Source organism: Pelodiscus sinensis, chromosome 1 (genome assembly GCF_049634645.1).
Source record: "Pelodiscus sinensis isolate JC-2024 chromosome 1, ASM4963464v1, whole genome shotgun sequence".
In the NCBI taxonomy this organism is placed as follows: Eukaryota; Metazoa; Chordata; order Testudines; family Trionychidae; genus Pelodiscus; species Pelodiscus sinensis.
The window spans coordinates 65671882-65693534 of record NC_134711.1 but is presented as its reverse complement, the minus strand read 5'-3'; the positions used below and the strand labels follow the sequence as shown (position 1 = coordinate 65693534).

The 21653-nt window shown below is 43.0% G+C and overlaps 1 protein-coding gene across 1 annotated transcript in view; it reads right to left on the bottom strand.

The window, feature by feature from the left end:
• The window catches only part of TPH2 (tryptophan hydroxylase 2), a 92023-nt gene extending 86063 nt beyond the window's left edge, over window positions 1-5960 (bottom strand). The window contains exon 1 of the mRNA XM_075919425.1: window positions 5245-5960. Coding sequence (XP_075775540.1) covers window positions 5245-5349 — 105 coding nt within the window. The 5' untranslated portion in view covers window positions 5350-5960. The remainder of the gene's footprint in view (window positions 1-5244) is intronic.
• Window positions 5961-21653: the final 15693 nt, after the last annotated feature.

Genomic DNA, 21653 nt, shown 5'->3' with positions numbered 1-21653 from the left:
CTTTATTAGAATATTTGTGAATTATCTAGGGCACGGCTACTCAACTTTGGAAGGCCCAGGGCCACATTAATACTCACAGCACATGCCGAGGGCCACAACCCATGTGACAGCACTTTTAATAAGCAATGAGGGTATGTCTACACTACCACCCTAGTTCGAACTAGGGTGGTTAATGTAGGCATTCGAAGTTGCAAATGAAGCCCAGGATTTGAATTTCCTGGGCTTCATTTGCATCTTGCCGGGCGCCGCCATTTTTAAAGCTCCGGTAGTTCGGACTCCGTGCCCGCGGCTACACGCGGCACGGAGTAGGTAGTTCGGATTAGGCTCTCTAATCCGAACTACCGGTACACCTTGTTCCACGAGGAGTAACGGTATTTCGGATTAGAGAGCCTAATCCGAACTACCTACTCCGTGCCGCGTGTAGCCGCAGGCACGGAGTCCGAACTACCGGGGCTTTAAAAATGGCAGCACCCGGCAAGATGCAAATGAAGCCCGGGATATTTAAATCCCGGGCTTCATTTGCAACTTCGGATGCCTACATTAACCACGCTAGTTCGAATTAGGGTGGTAGTGTAGACATACCCTGACAGTCCAGGAATTTAACTACTAAAGTGCTTATCAACAGAAGACCATTATATTGACTACTTTTTTGTTTTGGCTCCCACCCATGGGCCGCAAACAAACAGGCCATGGGCCGCATGTGGCCCATAGGCCTCGCGTTGGGTAGCCCTGATCTAGGGTGGTTTTGTCTGTATGGGCATAGATCATATTAGAGGATTTAACCAATTTAATTGCTCTTGTGAAAACTTGCTCTGCCAGCAACAAGCACAGGTGCACCAATGTGGTATACAGTTTAGCAGGAAAATAAGCTTGCACATAGTTTTTTAATTGTTTGGCCAGTCAAAACTTGTTTGAATCCAGTTTACTTAGAACTTGTGGAAAGGGCCAAGCAGTTCAAAAGTCATGTCTGGGCCTAGTTCCCTATTTTATGTTATTTTATGTTCAAAAACATTTAAAAAAAAATTAAACAATGTTTGCCCCCATATTGGATAATAGGATTGTCTGAAATCAATCCAGATGGAATTATGTTTAGATTGACTCCAAACTCAATGGTTAAAACATTTTTCAAACATGGGTAAAAGTTAAGTGTAGACAAGATCTGCATGGGTTTGCATTTATTAAATGGATCACCCCATTGTCTTTAGTTGGTAATCCTCTTTTAGGTCCTGATTCAGGAAAACAGTCTAGTGTACACTTAATTTGAAATATGTGCTCCTAATATATTTCTTTTTAATATTTTGTTATAATAAACATTTTTCAAATTATTTTTGGGAGATAGCTTATCTGTGAAGTATGCAGCCTACACTTGCTTTGACAAAATGCTATTTTTAATTTTGCAGTCTATCCTCTAGACTTGTCAGCTGTGTACACATTTTTGGAAGAAAAGTACATAGCAGCATGATAATTAACTACCCAATCCTGAAAGGTGCACAGCACCTACTGACTTTAAGTGGGAAATTATGGTATTCAGCATCTCTCAAGACTGAGCCCCCGTGTTCTGTAATTGTGACAAATGAATAATATCTGAAGCGACTGCTATAAGCCACCATTCCCCTTTGCTAAACTAGATGAGTTAATCATTATGAACACAACAGAAGAAATTGTGATACTGTGAGAACTAGCTTTATTAGCCATGCAAGTTACTACTCTATATCGGGTGCATCTACACTGCACCATTATTTCGGAATAATTAGCATTATTCCAAAATAACAATGTGAGCATTTATATAGCAATTCCATTATTTTGAAATAATATTAAAACAGGCAACTTATTCCAGCTTCTGTAAACCTCATTCCACGAGGAATAACTCCTCTTCCGAAATAGATATTTCAAAATAGCTGCAGTGTGGACATTCCACTGCTGCTATTTTGAAATAGCTCCTCACCAGGGTCATTCCTAGTAATATCCTCCCAGTGCTTCCTGCGGCTCTAAATCGAGATAGTGCATCCACATTAGGGGAGCCTGCCTCTGACTAATTTTTAAGCTTCCCTGAAGTGTGGACACTATTTCAAAATAAGTTATTTTGGAATATATCTTCTGGAATAGCTTACAGGCAGTCCCCGGGTTACGTACAAGATAGGGACTGTAGGTTTGTTCTTAAGTTGAATTTGTATGTAAGTCGGAACTGGTACATATTGTAGGGGAAACTCTAGCCAAACATTTCTCCAGAGCTCAGTTTTATTCTCCCACACCTCACTTCCCTCAGTCCTTTATTCTCAAGCTGAGGTGTCTGCTGAGAAAAGCCGCTCCGCATCTCCCTGGTCTGCTGGGGGCGGGGGGGGGGAGGCGCTAGCTTCGCGTCTCCCTGGTCTGCTGGGGGGGTGGGCGCTAGCTTCGCGTCTCCCTGGTCTGCTGGGGGGGTGGGCGCTAGCTTCGCGTCTCCTTGGTCTGCTGGGGGGAAGCAGCTAGTGCGGGGTTGCCTCACCCCGTTTGTAAGTAGGGATCCGATGTAAGTCGGATCCATGTAACCCGGGGACTGCCTGTATTCCGAAATAAGCATGCAGTGTAGATGTACTCTATGTCAGTATTTCTCAAACCACAGTAAAACTCCATTGGTCCAGCATCCAATGCTCCGGCACTCCTGATGGTCCGGCACCATCGGGAACCCAGCAGTGCTCAGGGCAGCTGGACAATTGGAGCTGCTTTGCGCCCGGCTTCCCCAATTCAGCCGCTGCTGAAACTGACCAGCAGCTGAATCGGGGAAGCTGGGGGCAGAGCATCTGGGGTGCTGCCGGGTTGGTCTTGCAGCCCCAAGGGGTAGCACTACGGGACCAACCCGGCAGCAGCTGAAACTGACCAGCAGCAGCTGAATCGGGGATGCCTGGGGCAGAGCCGGACTATCGGAAGGGGGGGCTATGAGGGGTCTGTGGTGGCTTCCCCTCCACCCCACCCCAGACCCCTCATAGCCCCCCCTTCTGATAGTCCAGCATATCTGATAATCCGGCACCTCCTGGGTCCTAAAGGTGCCGGATTATCGGAAGTTTACGGTATTTGGAAATGCAAACTTTTCCGCAGATCACCAGCCAACCACCCATGATGACAAGATGGGTGCAGGAACGTGTGGGAGTGTGAGGTCTGGGTGGAAGGGAGGGTGCAGGAGGGGGATGGGGATAGGTGTCTCAGTCTAGGTGGGAGGGGTGTGTGAGATGGGTGGGAGAAGGGATCTGAGCATTAGGGGGATACAGGGATTTGGCCAATGGGAACAGTGGGAAAGGCATCCAATCAAGTGGTTTCCTGCACTGCCATACTGCCAGCTGGGTAGCGAGGGAGCAGCAACGCACAGAGTCGCTTCCTGCCCCCACAAGCCGGATCTGGCCCGCAAGGCTCAGGGCTCTCTATTCCATAGCAGGAAGCTGGCACTGGCGCTCCAACCTTGCAGAGGGAGTGTGATCCTTAGTCTAAGGTTACCCATTGATATCAATAACGCAAATAAAACAGTGATGAATAAACACTTAAATAGTCATTTATGGTATTAGCACAAAAAGGGATATGTCATCTTTACTATAAAGGCAATGGATCAAACCCACATTTGATGTAAAATGGCATAACTCCAGTGAATCCAATAAAGCTATGCTGAATTACACCAATTGAGGGTTCGGCTCCATATTTTCCACAGGAGATGTATATGTGTTTGTGTATGTCTCTCTTTCTTTCCCTCTCTCTGTTTTACTATAAATTATTTAAGCAAAGATTATTAGTATATAGGAACTATGTTAACATTACAAATAAAAATATACAGATAATATTTGTTTGCATAAAATGTTGAAATACAATTATAAACCAGTTGGTGTAATGCTTTGAAAATACCAAAATATCTTCTGGGTGTTCAGATCATATTACAAAGATTAGTTTATATCTTTCAATAGTATTTTTACATGAAAAGACATTTTATCTACATGCTTTTTTCTATATGCTACTGTATCTCTTCCAGTTGAGGAATCAAAACGCTAATATTTCAAAGCCAAATATGCACTGTGTATTAAAATGCTGGACTTACCAATTCAGTGTAAATATATCCTATTTATAAATAATCTCAAAAATAATTGGTCCCAAATCTACAACCGACTCTGTGAAGATAGACTGTGGTGCCCATGGGGCATCAGTTGCAGAATCATAGTCTATAAAAATACTTAAGCACATGTCTAATACTTTTCCTCTTATTGACTCTGTCCGATTCAACCAAACACTTAAGCACATGTCTAATTCTGAGATGCAAGTTAGTTAAATTGACTTTTCTGGGACATGGAGTACTAAATACAGTGATTCGCTCGGATATTGCCTGTGGAATTTAGTATGCTGTTTGCTTTATTTTATCTGGAGCCACTGTTCAAAAGTTCTCCTGATGGTAATAAGAACTAGAAGGAATTGGTCAACCCTAGTTACAAATAAACAGCATTTCATTGAGTATTTTTAATTATTAAAAAAGAAGACCAACTCATAGGAGTGTGGTGAAGCACTGGGATGGGTTGCCTAGGCCGGTGGTGGGATCTCCATCCCTAGAGATTTTTAAGTCCCATCTTGATAAAGCCCTGGCTGGGAGGAATTAGTTGGGATTGGTGACCACCTGAGGTCTCTTCCAACGCTATGATTATATGTAAATTGAAGTGTGTTCCCAAGGTCTGTAAACTATTTGTGGCATGAACTATCTGAATAAAAATTGCTTATTTGGAAGCATCTAAGAAGAATGTTACCTGCTTTCCCTCTCTATATTCGTGGTTATGTTATTTGCCTTGCATGCTCCTTTCTTGTTTTTGCTGCTATCACCAATATTTAATTACTATTCTTAAATATTGGAACAAAGATTAAGACCGAGAGTTCTCAGGATCTTCTGTTGCTTTGCTTTGGAAACCACGTACTAGAAAGCCGGGGGGGGGGGGGGGGTGAGAGGGAGGGACAATTGCTGATGCTTGATGCTACTTTCTGCGTTTCAAAGGGAAAGCGGGGAAAGCCCCTTCAATGCTGAGCAAATGCAACCCCACTAGCTGAGCCCAAACCGCACTCCAGCCCGGAGCGACGCCGTGTGACGGGCTCGCCCCCCTCTACAGCTCGGGGCCATCCCTGGTCAAGGTTTGTGATCACAGCTTGGGACTCTGGGCGTCCTCCGAGACGACACTGAAGGCGCCCTGTAGCCAATGGTTAGCGAGCTGGGCGGCTGCAGCGCGACAGCCCGCGCGGGATACTCACTGTCAGGCTGCCGAGTCCCTGGTGCTCCCCGGGCACGGCTGAGTCGAGGGAGAGCCCTCGCCGGGCCCAGTATTTACTGGAGAACATCATCATCGCGGGCTGCATGGGGACCCGGGCGGCTTCCTTGCTGCGCGGCGGGCGGGCGGGCGGCAGGCGGCGCGCTGTGAGCTCTCCCCTGGCGGCGCCGCCGCCTTTTATGCGCCTGGCGGGAGCTGATGGGAGGCTGATAAGCGGGCTCGCGCGCGGCTGGCGGCGGCCAGCGCAGTCCCCCCGGGGCGGGAGCGAAGCAGGTGGCTGGGCAAAGGGGCGGCAGCAGCAGACTCCGGCGTTCAGCGGCAGGACTGGGCAGGCCAAGGGCGGGCCTGAACCCGCCGCCCCCGCCCTGCGAGGCGCTGAGAGCGCTCGGGATGTGGAAACGTCCTGGGCACCTCTGTGCTGAAACCCAGGGGACGCTGTGGAAGGAGCCCAGTGGCCCAGCCCCTCCTGCGGGCTGCCTGGCAGCTGGGGTCGGCATAACTTTCTGTGGTTTTTTTCTCCTGCTCCTCCTCTATACAACTCTTCTGTTTACCACCTTCCCTATCCCCCTCATGTAGCATGGACACTTGACTATTTCTTGCCCCTTTTTTTCCGCCTCTTCCCCCTCCCCTCTTTATTTAGACACTGAACCTTTCATAACTCCAGTCATTTGAAGAAGTGGGTTGTGCACACAACAGCTCTAATATCGTGCACCTGTTTTGTTAGTCGCTAAGGTGCTGCAAGACTATTAATTGTTTTTTGAATTTTTCTTATACAACACTGTCCCAATCACTGGCTATGCGCCAACTACAGCACTGGGACAACATGAACATCAAGCCAATAGGACACAGCCCCTGGGGCTGGTAGAGTCTGGTGCCTCCTTCTCTCACCCTGATCTGGGGGAAAAGGAGGTGCAGACAAAGGGCAGCCTGAGTTGTGGCCTGCAGCTCTGCACTATGATCTCCCAGATTTCCCTCAAATAATGCAGTGTTTAAACTAGGGCTCCACAGGAATAGTACTCAACTTACTTCTTGTTTGCATAAAATCAATGTTGTTAGAGATGGGGAGGACCTTGCAAAGCTTTCAGAGACATCCACTCTTGCTGTAAAGATTTCATCCTAATTAAACCTCCAGCTAGTACATGATCATTTTCTACAATATATTAATATTAGTAAGCTTTCAGGGGTCAAAGACATCCTATAGACCAGGGGTCCCTAAACTTGCAGCTGCCAGGGCCATATCGGTCAGTCTTATTCCTACGGTGGGCCAGAGCAGATCAGTTAAAGAAAATACATCATGTTGTGCTTAACTCTAAGGCTACATCTACATTGGCAAGATTTTGCGCAAATCCTTTTAACACAAGAGTTTTTGTGTTAAAGTATTTGTGCAAGAGAGTGTCTACACTGGCATGTGCTTTTGCACAAGAGATGTGCTTTTGTGCAAAAGCATCCGTGCCAGTGTAGATGCTTTCTTGCGCAAGAAATTCATGTTGCCTGTCTACACTGGCCTCTTACGCAAGAACACTTGCGCAAGAGGGCTTATTCCTGAACATGAGCGTCATAGTTTTTGCGCAAGAAGCACAGATTTCTTACATTAGAACGTCAGTGTTCTTGCGCAAGAACTCACGACCAGAGTAGACAGGCGGCAAGTTTTTGCGCAAAATCTTGCCAATGTAGACGTAACCTAAAAGTGTAAGGCTACTTCTACACTGCACCGTAGTTTGAAATAAGATATGCCATTTGAGCTACACATATTGCGTATCTTATTTCAATCTTATTTTGAAAGATCTGTCTACACAGCACCAAATTTCAAAATAACCCATTATTCCAAAACATCCCTTACTCCTCGTGGAATAAGGTTTACAGGGACATTGCAATTGCGAACCCAAAATAACTGGCTTGCTGTGAAGATGAAAGATCGCTATTTCAGGATACTCTGGTATCCTGAAATAGCGTTGCAGTGTAGACGCAGACCAGTGTTTCTCAACCAGTAGTACGAGTAGCCTTAGGGGTACTTGACAGAAGTCTGGGGGTTATGTCAAAACAATTGAAATTTGGCAAAAACTGAATTTTTGTTTTAAGTTTTACAGCACTTCATTATTTTTCTACTTTTTACACCCAAAAATTTCATCGCCCATCCAGCAATGATTAAGTTGTTCCTCATCCCCGTGGACAAGAGGGTCTCCATCTGGAAGCTGGCCATCCCGGACAGCTACCGATCGGTAGCACACCAGTTTGGGGTGGGCAGATCCACCGTCGGTGCTGTCGTGATGCAGGTAAGTCCTGGGGAGTTGGGGGGAGGGAAGGAGGGTGCTGCACTCTATGCCCGGAGGAAGGGAAGACTCCAAGCTGGGGGGATGGGGAGTGGGAGATGCCCCGTCACCCAGGGGTTTGGGCCATCCCTCCCTCGCATAGGCCAGCTGGTCCGGGGGGGAAGGGGCATGGGGCAAGGGGGCCCTGGTGTGTGTGAAGACAGAGGGCATCATGGGGGGGCACCCCCCAAGGGAGCATGCACTCACCCTGCCTTATGTGAAGCGTTCCCCTGTGTTTCTGTGCACCCTTCTGCAGGTCATCCACACCATCAGCAACGTCCTGCTCCAGCGAGTCATCTGCGTGGACGCAACGGTGGCCGGCTTCGCTGCCCTGGGGTTCCCCAACTGTGGGGGAGCCCTGGATGCGACCCACATCCTCCTCCATGCCCCGGAGCATCAAGTGGCCCATTTCATCAACCACAAGGGGTACTTTTCCATCATGCTCCAGCCCCTCATGGACCACTGTGGCCGCTTCACGGACATTTACACGGGGTGGGCTGGCAGGGCACATGACACCCGCATCCTACGACACTCTGGCCTGTTTCATAGGCTGGAGGCAGGCACGTTCTTCCCACAGCGGGAATTGGGGACATGCCTGTGCCAATATGTGTTATGGGGGACACAGCCTACCCTCTGCTGCCCTGGTTGATGCGGCCCTACACGAGGCAGACAGACCCCGACAGGGCACAATTCAATGATTGCCTCAGCCGGGCCCGCAACCAGGTCAAGTGTGCCTTCGGTCGTCTGAAGGCCCGCTTCCATTGTCTGCTCACCCATCTTGAGATGGGTGAGTGGAACGTACCCGAAGTAGTGGCTGCGTGTTGTGTGCTCCACAATGTTGTGGAGCGGAAGGAGGCCTTCCTCCCAGCATGGATGCCAGCCGAGGGCCAGGCTTTCGAGCAGCCCCGCACAGCTGCCACCCGCCAGGCGCACCATGATGGGGTGCGCATATGGCAGGCCCTGACGGAGATGTTCTCCTAGGCCCCACGGTAGGAGGGAGGAAAATGTAAAGGGAGACAGAGGCTCTGTCTCCCTTTACATTTTCCTCCCATCTCCAACCCTTCCCTCCCCCCCCCCACCACCGCCCAATAAACAACACAGTTTTTTGTGTCAACCCATTGAACTTTTTCTTAACAATGGGGATGTAGGGTGGGAGGAGGAAGGGGGCTCTGAATTGGGAGGGGGGAGTGGGAGCTACTGGTGGGAGGGGTGGCCATTGCCACTGCCTCTGCGGGGGCAGAGGACTGGATGGCCTTCAGGCCGCATCGGGGCAGGCAGCACGAGGAGCCCCCCCGTGTTGGGCCCACTTGGTCCCCCCCCATTGTATGTTTGCATACAGGACTGCCCCCGGAGTAGAGTGCTCCTCCATGGATTGTAACTACCAGTCTGTGTCCTGGCCCCCTGGCATGTGTTGTGTTAACCTGTGGAACTCCCTGCCAGGAGGTGTTTCTAGATGTACCCAGATGTTTGTTTTGATTAAGTTCCTCATGGGTAGGGGCAACACATGGGCCATTATCAGGGGTTGTGCATGCCCCCTCTCCTGGGCAGCAGGGGCAAGGGGCTAGTCAGCAGCCAGCAGGAGAACAAACAAGGGGGAGCTGACATCCGTAGAAAGAGTCTGGCCCTGCCCCTGCGCTTACCAACAGCAGCAGGCGAAACAGAGCAAGGAGGCCCCCAGCTGCTTTGTTTGCCTGGCCATGCTTCTCTGCCGGAGCAGGTGGGTCTGTCCCACACTCCCTGGAAGCAAGTGGAGCGAAGCAGCGGCTGCGGAAGCAAAGCAGCTGGATACGCCTTGCTCTGCTGCCTGTGAGCACAGAAGGGGACATGGTGGACCCCTGCTACTGCCACCAGCTTCACTAGTCCACAGGACACCTTAGTTGGAGGAACAGGTGGGGAGAAGCAGGGGCAGGTCTGCTCTAGGTAGAGGGGAGTTGTCCTGGCCCTTCCCCAGATTCCCCCTGACCAGTCCCCTCTGCTTGTGGGAACCTCATGTTGTATAATTGCATTTCTACTGGCCAGTAGAAACAGTGTTTGCCACAGGAGCAACATATCCTGAAAGGCTAGTGGCCCAGTGGTTAAAAATTGTGCTTTAAAATTGGAGTTGTTAAACTTAGTATTCAAAAATGGGGCTGTGTTTGAGTCTCTCCAGAGCACACCTCATCCAAAACTCAAGCTGACCACTTCTCACCAGAACTGTCTTTGAACATCTGCAGATACAATTTCCTGCAGCTTCCAGCGGCTGTGTTTTGCCAGTCCCAGCAAATAGGAGCTGCAGGAAGTGATGACCAGTATGTATCTGCGGCCCATACCATTCCCAAAGCTCCCATTGACTGGGAATGGCAAATCACAAATGCCCAATGTAAACAAACTCTCGTAACCTGCTGACAAATGAGCTGCATGTAAATGTAATGCCACTGGACTCAGCATGCTGTTTAAAATGTGTCGGTGGGCTCAATGTTGCCCATGCACCATAATTTGAGGCCCACTCCTTCTACAGAGCTTGTAAGATCTATTACTGAACTTTCTTTGGGTGTTCTCTACAGACACAAGAAGATCCATGGCTGCAGCCTAACCCACACACTAGGATTCAAGGACCACATTTAGCATTTCCAAGTTTTCCAAGTCCACAGGCTTTGAGTAGGATCACAAACTAGGCTGGATATTTTCAAAGTTTGTGGGATGATTATGCAGAATTTGTAGGCTGTGTTTATTGCAATTATACTCATGACTTTTCTGAAGTCTATAGCCCACTGATTACATTAAGTTAGCTTACAAACAGTACAGGCACCCCCATGAAGTGCATAAATTTCATGAGCCAAATAACTCCCATTAAAGGAACTTACAAAGCCAGTGGAACTGAATTCTGTAAGTTATTGAACCATCTGAGGTTGGTCCCAAAGGGAGTAAACAATCAAATCCTTCAAACAGAAAATGTTTAAAGCAGTACACTTACAGAAAAATCCTGATGCAGTGAGTTTCTGTGCAAAAGAGAAAGAGACTTTCATATAGTTGTTTTCTTTCTTTTTGGAAACTCAAGATACAGAAAATTTGCTTCATGGAAACTCATTTAATTTTTTTCGTTTAATGTGAAAAAATTGAAGACAGTTCAGAGAAGAGCCATACAAATTATTCAATGACTAAAAAAAATGCTTGATCTAAGGCACTCACTCTAATTTATCAAAAGAGTTTAAGAAATGATCACTGTAAATAAGTACCTTACATTCAGAGACTGTGTCTGATTGTAGAAAGCTTATTAATTTAGTGGACAAAAGCAGATCCTGTGGACTGGAAGTTGAAAAAGACAGTTACATACCTTCTCTAACCGGTGCTCTTCAAGTTGTGTTGCTCATGTCCATTTCACATTATGTGTGTGTGCCCCGCGTGCACAGTCAGAAAGCTTTTCCCTAGCAGGATTCCATACAATGGCAGGAGAAACCCTTATAGCGATGCCAGCATGGCAAGGTATATAGTCCACTGCCAACCTGTCCTCCCTCAGTTCCTTCTTGCCAAAAGTTACTCTGATAGAAGGGAGGTGGGAGGATTTTGGAATGGACATCAGCAACACATCTCAAAGAAACCAGTTATGGAAGGTACATAACCGTCTTTTCTTCAAGTGATTGCTCATGTGCATTTCAAGTTAGATGATTCCCAAGCTGCTATCCGGTGGAGGGTTTGGAGATCACCGGTCTGCAGTCTGTAACACTGCCCTTCCAAATATAGTATCCTCTCTAGCCTGATGCTAGATAGCATAGTGGGACATGAACATGTGAACAGATGACCAGATAGCCACTCTTCAAATGTTTTGGATCAGGACATGAGTAAGAAAGGCCTGTGCCCAGATTGAATGGGAAGGGATCTTTGCCAGGTCATAACATGTGCAGATACAGGACATAATCCAAGAGGAGATCCTCTGGGAGGTGTCAGAGCCAATTGTGTCAAACTAATTCTACTAGTCAAATACACTGACACACATTGGAATTACAATTCATCTGCAAGTTCAATTCTCATGCTAATGGACTGTCATGATAAGGGATAGTTGGGACACTATCAACCTAACATTCAATGAAGGTGCAAACAGCTCTTGGTGTAGATTCCTGTGTTGGTGTACCCTTCCTATCTATTGCCTTTGATTCTTATCTGCTTTAACTACCTAGTCTTCAGATTCTTAGTGATTCCCAGTTCTGCCTTCCTGTTTTTCCCTTTGATATTTCCATACCCTCTGTTTCTTGTTTCCAGCCCCTCCCCCCCGCCATTTATTTTGTGTCTGCACATCCTAAACTCAAAACTCCAGTCATCTGAAGAAGTGGGCTGTTCCCATGAAAGCTTATGATACCATCTACATGTTTTGTTAGTCTATAAAGTGCTACCAGACCATTCGTTGTTTTTTAAGTTTATCCTGTACAGACTAACTCGGCTACCCCCTGAAGCTTTTAAGCAGCCCAAGATGACCTTAAGTGTTGGAACTGACGGTTATTGTACCTTAGGTAAGTACAATTTAATTACTCAAATGGTAATTCAATGAGAACATAATGGTTGAATGTCCACATTTCTGAGGACTACTATTGGAATTGTTTTGAGGTTTAGTTTTAATCAATACAATTATCAATTTTAGACCAAATCTAATATCTCACTTCACATGGCAACCTTTTATTGCTTTCTCATACCATTCTTGTTGTTCTTTCCTTCTTCCCTTTTTTCAGGCTTAGCCATACAACATATTGAATGAAGTTATTTTATATAGGGTAAAAGAAACTGACAATGCAATGGGATTTTTAATTATAAGTGTCAGCATCTCTGTAAAGTCTCATTCAAACATACAGTTTCCAGATTTATAGTGTTCTTTATTGCCACATGTGGGCACTGGTTACTGTCACATCAAATGAGTCATCAACACAACTTTCCTGCAGCAGTCTCCCATCCAGATACTGACTAGACCCAATCTGGGAAAGACGGTCATCTACGAAGATCAAAGCCTTAAATGGCATGACTTTAAAATACATACAAATGGCACATGAGCAACTGAAAGTAGATATCAGTAACAGGAATGTTAAATATCAGTTAATTGAATAGTCGAGTAAACTCATGAAATTGTATTGTTTAGTCCACTATTCTATAGTCCTCGGGGGCAGAGCTGGCAGCCACTGTATCAGAGACAGCAGCGTGGGGTGTCAGGTGGGAGCTGCTCTGTGAGAGGAGCCAGTTTAGAAACCAACTCCCCTCACGGACCAGCTACTTGTCCTGTGCTGCTGCTGCTTCTGAGAAAGAGGCAGCAGTGAGGTGTGGCATCAGTCCCTGTCTGGGGCGGGAGGTCTGGCGGTGCAAGCCAGGACTGAGCTGGGCTGTTTGCCCGCCCAGCTCCCAATACACTTTAAATGCAGAGCCGCAGCAGGGATAGGTCCCAGACCTGTCGCAAACTGGGACTGAGCCAGGCTGCTAGCAAGCCTGCTAAAAAAGTCTACTGACAGGGAGGGGAGGGAAATGCATGTAGTCTATAGCATTAACCTATATGCTTTTGCTTATCAGTTCAACAGTTAATTGACTATACTATTATATCCCTAGTCAGTAACTCTAGTAATAAGTACAGTCTTACTAGTCCAGGTCTGTATGACAAAAGTTTTATGGGCCAGCAACCCTCCCTGCTGTAAACTCATCTTACACCAGAAAACAAGGCATTGCTGTACTAACATTCACTTTTAGCTGGTATAATTAATTTCTAGCACTTCTGCCATTGTAGAAATATTACAATTAATAAATCCCCTAACCAACATTGCTATACTGGCAGAAGTTTCTAGAGTAGGTCTAGCCTTTGTCAATCAAGCAACTTCTCTAAGGAGAAGCATAGTCTTGTGGCTGAGGATCAGGAATGGGAATTCAAGTGTCATAGTTTCCATTCCCAAGTAATTTAATCTCTGTTCCTCCATTCCCTATCTGTAAAAAAAAAAAAAAAAAAAAAAAAAAAAAAGTGTCATTCTTCTTTTCTCCCACTGTTTGCTTGTCTACTTAGATAAGTAACTCCCGAGAGCAGGGACTGTTTGTGATGTGTGTGTCAGGTCCTGTAGTTGCTACTGTAAAACAACAAAGGCTTTACTGTTGCTGATAACCCTCATTAAGGTAGTTTTTCCCCTATTATTTTTATTGAATATTCCTATTTTCTTATTTGGGGTAATAATATGCATGTGTATGCATTCATGCACATAAATTCCACGGCCTTGTACCTGGATACCAAGCTTATTCATTATTGTTTGGGGAAAAGAAATGTGTGTCATCTTCTCCAGGCCCTGATGTACAACACCGATATATCTGAGGCATGTTGACAAATTTCCTGAGGTTGCCTGACTCATGTGAACAAGATTGCCTGTCACTATTTGAAATGCTCCAGTGACTACAACAAGCTGTGCTGCCTAAGTTTTTCTTTTATTGGAATGACAGAGCAGGGCCACCTTTGCTGTTAGATTCTAGTTTCCCAGCTACGACATCAAACAAAACTAAGATGGCCCTGTTACCCAGACACAGTACCATTGTTCATCTATCACAACTGAGTTAGGTAACAAGCATTTAGTAAAGTATTCTCTCATTCTTTTAATTCTCTTTAGCATAACTGATGAAGAGACAGTGAATAACTGATCAGATTATTCAACTGTTTTAACAGTCCTACTCCTACAATTCATTTCCTAAAGAGAAATGGTTCTTTGTGTTCAATTTTAACAGTTGGACTATTCCATATTTAAAGCCACCCTGAGGGACAAATGATTACTGGAATAAAAGTTTATATCATATCTCATTACTTTACAACATTGTACATATTGGTCTGTGTTCATGTTACAGGAATCATCCAGAATTCATTAAACAGAACTACCTACCTCCAAGTTCGATACTGTAGGCAAAGAAGGAGGACACCTGAGTAAATACTCAATATAAATTCACAGACCAAAAACTACATTAAGATGCATTTAAAACAGTGTAAAACAATCATCATGAAATAACCATAGTATGATTAAAGGGCATTTTAGAGTTTGTAGGGCCAGATTTTTAAAGAGATTTTTCTCGTTTTTATCATCATCAGGGAAGAATGAAATTGTTTGGGTGCCTTCATGTTTCTCTCTTACACTTAAGGTTGTCCTAAAACATTTGGATTTTTCTTAACTCTGAGTTTCCTAGATTTAAAATGGTTAGTTTTGAGATAATTGCAACATCTTTGTAACTGGAATTTCCATGGAAACTCAAAAATGCTAGCATGTGATATTTGAAGACCTGTAGTATCAACCATAAATCTTTAAGCTATTTTAACATTCAAGGGAACATTTCATTAATACACTACAGAAATATAGCTAGTGCACAGTCAGCAAGAATAGATTTAACAACTGCTTTGCACTGTTTGGTCAACAAAAAAACACCTGACATGCTGGTGAGTCTGATCCTTGATCTGCAGTTGACATATTGTCTTCGAGTGGCCCTCCATCTGGTGGCGAACAACCTGCTGCTGCAGCCCACTGGGGTTCAACCTGTGGCCCGCACACCCCTCTCTGCCTTTCCCCATGCATCTCACACACACTGGGGCAGTGCACTTCCTACTCCTCCCCCACCCTCCCAGCACTTCGAGTGCCATGAATCTCCTGCTTTGTGCTCCAACCCTGCTACTCCCCCTCCCTCCCAGAGCTAGAACAGCTGATTCTTGGCATTTCAGAATCAACAGATTTGTAGTGCTCCAAAAGTACTGGGAGGGGGAGGAGTAGAAAAGATGGTGTTTCAGTGTCCCAGTGCATGAGAAGTGCGTGGAGGGGAACAAAGGGTCCATGGGCCACAAGCGGAACCCCAGTGGGCTGTAAGCAACTCACAGCTGCTAGTTGTCCACAACTGCTTTAAGCAATAATGCATGCAGACATGGAATCTATAAAAAACAATGACAGTTTAGCCAAGTAATCAATCAATCGAGAATGCTTGACATCTCAAACAACTTTGTTGTTATACCAACAGAACTCCTGCATGCAAATTACCTGTAGTGGAAAGGTGACCATTGAGTTATTTTGGTGTCTTGGACATCCTTTCAGCTTTGCCTTGGAGAAAAAGGTGCATTCTTAATTCAAGTTACAATCCTGTGAAGATGGCAGTTTGTAGTTTTTACAGAAGTCAGTAGTAAAGTTGAGGAAGAAAATAGTCTGACAACTTGCTAACATCTATGAACTGCTTTGGCTTTGCTTTACTTCAGGTTAAGAAAAAAAGGTGTCTTAACTAATGAAAACAGTCTAAGAGTTACCTCTAAGACTGTTGACCTTAAACAATCACTGCAATTAGATAATTTAATTTATCAACAAAAGTAACTACAAATTGGTTTCTTCAAATGTAGCCAATGTAGAAAAGTTCACTTAATTTTAACTGTATGAACAGTTTGGAAAGTCTGTTTTATTCTATTGTAAAGATCACTGATGAAAAAGAAAACTGACAAGTGTTAATTAAAAGCGGATCTTTTAAGAAAACTCAAATTATAACAAAATTTCTTTGAATTTTCTGAGAATTTAAATCCGTTCCAAAGATTAGGTGGTGGTATTTTGGGGAGAATACACTGTATTTTTATACCAAAAAATAGAGGTTAAACTCTGTGCTTTACTGTGCTTTAGCTGCAAAATGGAACTCAGACTTAAGCCTGGAGTAGTGAGCAGTGCCTGCTAACATAGATCTTCAGGCACTAGACATATTATTACTAAGTTTAATAATACAAAACACATTTTGAATCATAATTCCTTTTCTTTCTTCAACCCTGGAGTAAAGGTTCCTGATGTCTTCACAGAAGGAACAAATGTTTGCACACCCAAGTGCAATGATTGCACATGTAAATATCTATTTATGTACTCAGCTGGATATTTTGTGCATGCTATCACTAAATTTGCATGAGCAATCACAGCAATAATTTATCCAAACGCAGGTGCACTGGACAGAGCTTCAGTCTTCTCTTTAAAAAACTGTCTTTTAAGGGCCAAGATAGATCCCCCCATTTTAAAATAAAGATGATCTTGTGGATCATCTCCCCCCATCCCATCCATGATTGTATGGACCATTTTCATCTTATTTTGAACTAAATGAAGAAATCTTCCCCTCATATTCATAATCACATAACACAAATGTGGCAAATACAACAATTTTTAATGTGATGATAATTTTAAGAAAGCACTGAATATATTCTAGCTGCATTTTAATCTGTATTAGCACCCAGAGCCACATGACCAGCCAACTCTCCATGAATTATGAAGGACATCTGGGGAAATTCAGTGAGGGCTTGTTTACATAGAGAAATTGACTATAATAAGTATTGTGGAATACTTCTAGCTGAGTTACTTATTACAGGATAACTCCCCCTGTGTTTGCTATTCTGCACAAAACTAATTTTATTCCAGAATAATTAGTGCCCGTCTAAAGAGAGTCCGTTTTTCAGTATAAAGTCACTTTTGTTCTGAAATTGTGTTCATGAGGGGAGCTATTTTGGAATTGCATTTCCAGCCACCTTCTCCAGGCAAACTATCAAATGCAATATGACACCAGTTTTTAACAAGGGGTCCCAGGCCCCTTGGAGGGGGTCCCAAGCATGTTTCAGGGGATCTGCCAAAATAAACCAAAGAGCAGGGCTAATATTAGAGTAATTGGGGCTCAAGGCAGAAAGCTAAAGCCCAAACCCTCCCACCTGGGGCTGAAGTTGAATCCAAAGTAACTTATCTTTATGGGGCCCGCATTGTGTGGAGCAACTGCCCTGCTATCTACCACCTAATGCTGGATATGCAGCAAAAGAGTAGTTGTGTCACAGGCAGGCTGTGGAGCTTTTACAGCATGTGGAGGAGAGAGAGGTTAAAAAAAAAGGTTGAAAACCCCTGCAATATGAGTATGTAACAAACATCTCTCTCCTTTTTTAAAAAGTGGAATTTAAAAAAAAGCAGCCTGATGGTGGAGCTGGTCAGGTAAAGAGACACTTTTCTTGTGATATTTCTGTGGTGGACAAGGTCACTCTCTAAGGGCTCGTCTAGACTACATTCCTCTGTCGCAAGAAGAATGTAAATTAGCTCCATTGAAAGTGCAAATGAAGCACGGATTTAAATATCCTGTGCTTCATTTGCATATTCGCTTCTGATCGGTTTCGAAAAAGGGTTTTTCAAACGTGAAACCACAGTCTAGATGCGGTTCTTTTGGGAAAAACCCTTTTTGAAAGAGTCCATACTCATTTTTTCTAAAAAGGTTTTTTTTCCCCCCCAAAAGAACTGCGTCTGGACTGCAGTTTCACTTTCGAAAAACCCTTTTTTGAAACAGCAATCATACATGAATATGCAAATGAAGTGCAAGATATTTAAATCCACACTTCATTTGCGCTTTTTGATCGGGCTCGTTTACATTCCTTTTTTGACAGAGAAATGTAGTCTAGATGAGCCTAACGAGAGTGATTCATTTGCATCACACTTGAACAGCCATGAGCAGCTACTGGAATAGAAGCGTTTTAATATCTGGCTGCCCCAAAATTCCTGTTAATGTCTCCAATAGTGAATGCCATTGAATAAAATGTACTTCCAAGTTGGGGTGCACATTATGAAATGGGAAATAAATGTGTACTAAAAAAATTCTAATGCACACCAGCAGGGCCCATACAGGCCAGTTGGTGCATGACAGTAATTTACACCCCTTTGGTGCAGACTAAAGCATCACATAGAAAAGCTCTAAGTCAGTATAAAGAACAATCACTATACAAATACAATTAGAGCAAAATAATAAAAAAAATGCAACATTTAGTGATTTAATTTGTCATTTGAAAAAATATATGATATTAAAAAATCTCGGAGAGAGAAAAAAATTAACAAGGGGATTTCAAAATTCTTTCAGTGCTCAACTTCACTAACTTATAGTTCAATACTCAAAAATAGCTAAATACAACAGAAATAAGGAAATTATAATCCTTAACCATAAGTCTTATAGTCCCCCTAACAGGGTGCAAACGTTTAAAAAGCATGTTTTGCCCCAAACCATCTTCACATTCATGCCAGTTGAATTCAACTATATTTAAAATTTCAAATGTGGAAAATTAAGTAAAGCTCTTCCTCTGAGTAATCAATCCTTTCTTTCTGACAACATCAAACACTATTATAAATCAAACACTTGACAGGTTTAAGCTTTCCAGGAACTGCTGATGTTTCTCTTTCCCTATAGCTCTTTTTCCCAAAACAAAAAGCAAACACAACCCAAGAGAAGGCATCTTCAAAATAAGTTAACTTTTATATGAACAGGCCTATAAGGACAAATCGCATATTGTGGATAGTCAGATAAGTATAATTAGCTATTATATTTTTTTACAGCCAATGTAAAAAGGACTAATATTCACTCTCAACTTTAACAGTAAAAAATTATTACAGAGATGTTATAAACTTAAAAAAGCAACAAATAGTCTGGTAGCACTTTAAAGACTAACAAAACATGTAGATGGTATCATGAACTTTCGTGGACACAGCCTACTTCTTCAGATGACCAGAGTGTTGGGTATCCAGGACCAAAATAAATGGGGGGGGAAGGGGGAAGAGAACGGGAGAAAGAAAAAATGTTATAGTTATCCACAAACCAAACATTACAAAATCCAAATATTCAATCTAATTTACACTTAAAATAAATCCACGCTCTTACCACCCACTAAGGTATTAAAGCATTTTACTGTTTGTAGACTGAGATTAAAGTAATACATCCTTAAAAATCAGTGGTAGGGTTTGTCCCTTCAGTTGTTTTCCCTTTCAGTTGCATCACTGAACTGGATTGTCTACAGAAGACGCCTCTATTAATGAGTGATCTTGCAAGGGAACCATCACTGTCATCTAAACATATTCAACCCCACGCCAAGCCTTCCAGCAGCTCTTCAGTATCAGCTTAATTCCAGAACAGACTCTTTTCAACTTCAATCCCAAAAGTGGCAAAGAACTAGCAGTCAATGATTGGGTCATTACAGTAACTGAATGGCGAAGAGTTTAATCAGGTAAGAAAGTTGCAATCCTTCTTTAAACACTAACAACATCTTCTGTTTAATACAAATAAGCAATTAAAAATTATTGAAACAATTCAACCTGGATATATTCTTCCTAAACTTCTAACATACTAATATTCAAACTATTCAAATCTTGTTGAGAAAGGAGTAACATTTAGCATAATTTTAAACACATTGTACAAGCTCAACACTTTTTCTACAAACAGTCAATGAAAAAGGAGGACTGATACTGTATTTGCCATAAATGTGTTGAAATATGCATCGATCACAGAATAGTCCTTGATCTGAAGATAGGATTAGTTTTACCCAAGGATAGAACTCTGTAGAGAAAGACCCAATTTACAAAAGTAATTTGAAAGTGGCTTTTTGCAATTTCATGTGCTTGACAAATTACAGGCTGAAGACACTTCTGTTGCAATTTCAATGAAAATATGTCTTGATTTAATTAACAAAACACTGGAACCACACAAAACACTCCAGATATATGATTGAGCCAGCAGAACTGATTTAAAAAATAACTGTCATAGCATGAGCTCATGTGAAGATCCTTGTATGAGGAAGAATGAGCTTAATCCTAGCTGATGAAACTAACATGAGTTTCTTCATTCTCTACCTTTTAACATCAACAATTCAGATTTGTATCCCAAATATATATATTTGCAAAGGGTTTTTTTTCCCCAATAGTTCATTATGTCCGAGTGTTGACAGTTTGTAGAAGCCAGGATATATTGATTTCCCAATTTTATACAATTCTGAACACTGCATTCCTTCTAGCTGGCTCAGCAAGAATGAAACATGTTTGTGCACACTCATATTGCTTTGGTTTAAAAATCTGTACTAAGGTTAGGTATTACAAAAGCAAGTAACTCGGTAAAAGTTACTGAACTATCTAAGGGCAGGGTGAAGATTGGTAAACCTACCCATCAAAATGAGGAACTGTATTTTTACATTTTAATGAACAGAAAGGCAAGCATTTAATTTGGAAAGTATGTACCTCTTTAGGTTTGAAAAATACGCACACAAGTTGAATCACACAATGTCTTTTTCTTAAAAAAACACTGTCTTTGTGCATTTGGGAGAGATGGGAGCCTGTTTCATTGAGCTTTTTCACAAGTTGAGGGGAGGGACTGGGGAGAAAAGAAATCACAATACTGAATTTTACACTTTTTGTACATTTTGGTGTGGAGAGGGATCAGTCATCATATAGAATGCATGAGATAATGGTGAGGAACTGAGCAAAGTTCCTAATAAAATTTCACAATTTGTGTATGGTTTAGCAATAATCCCTATATAAACATTACTTTAACATAGATTATTTGTCTAAATATTATAGAAATATATTGTGCAAGCCTTCTCAGTGAAGCAAGGTATTTTGCTCTAAAACATACTATGGCAGAACTTATTTAAAGTAACTTGACACTTTTAACTCATGTAATATACTAGACCAAAAAAAAGTATTCAATTTTGTTACATAAAAAGAATTACCCAAAAACTCAGTGCCTAAAGGGGGACAAAAGTATCATGATGCGCCAAAGCAATTTCCTGTAAAAGAGGAAATTAAAGACTGTGGAGATGCTGAGTTCTGTATCCTTGATTTTTGCTGAATGGATTTCTTAGTTATTAACTGATGAAAGATAATACACTGACGGTATTAAAAACAAAACCTATATTGATTCAATCCACCCTTCGCTGTGTTTGTGTAGAAGAGGTGTGAAAAGTTTAACCAAGTCTCAAGTCATTTCAATGATTTATTTTACATACTGAAGTCTTTGTGTATCAATTCAAGTATTTGCTTTGGACAGTACCATCATCATTAATAATACAGTAGTAAGTTTCTCCAAAGTAGGAGGGGGAAAATGTTTCCCTTTGCCTACTCACTATCAACAATGGGCTCGAGATGACGAACAGTACACTCTTCTCTGGAGAAATCAGATTTTTCCATTGCCTTTCATTACCCACTCAAAACAAAATTTAAATGACTTGGAAACAGCCATTAGCTATGCACAATTTTCTACTAATTTTCCCATATCACCCACAAAACTAAGTTTGTGTGTCCCTAAATAAGATTTAAACAAACACACCAAA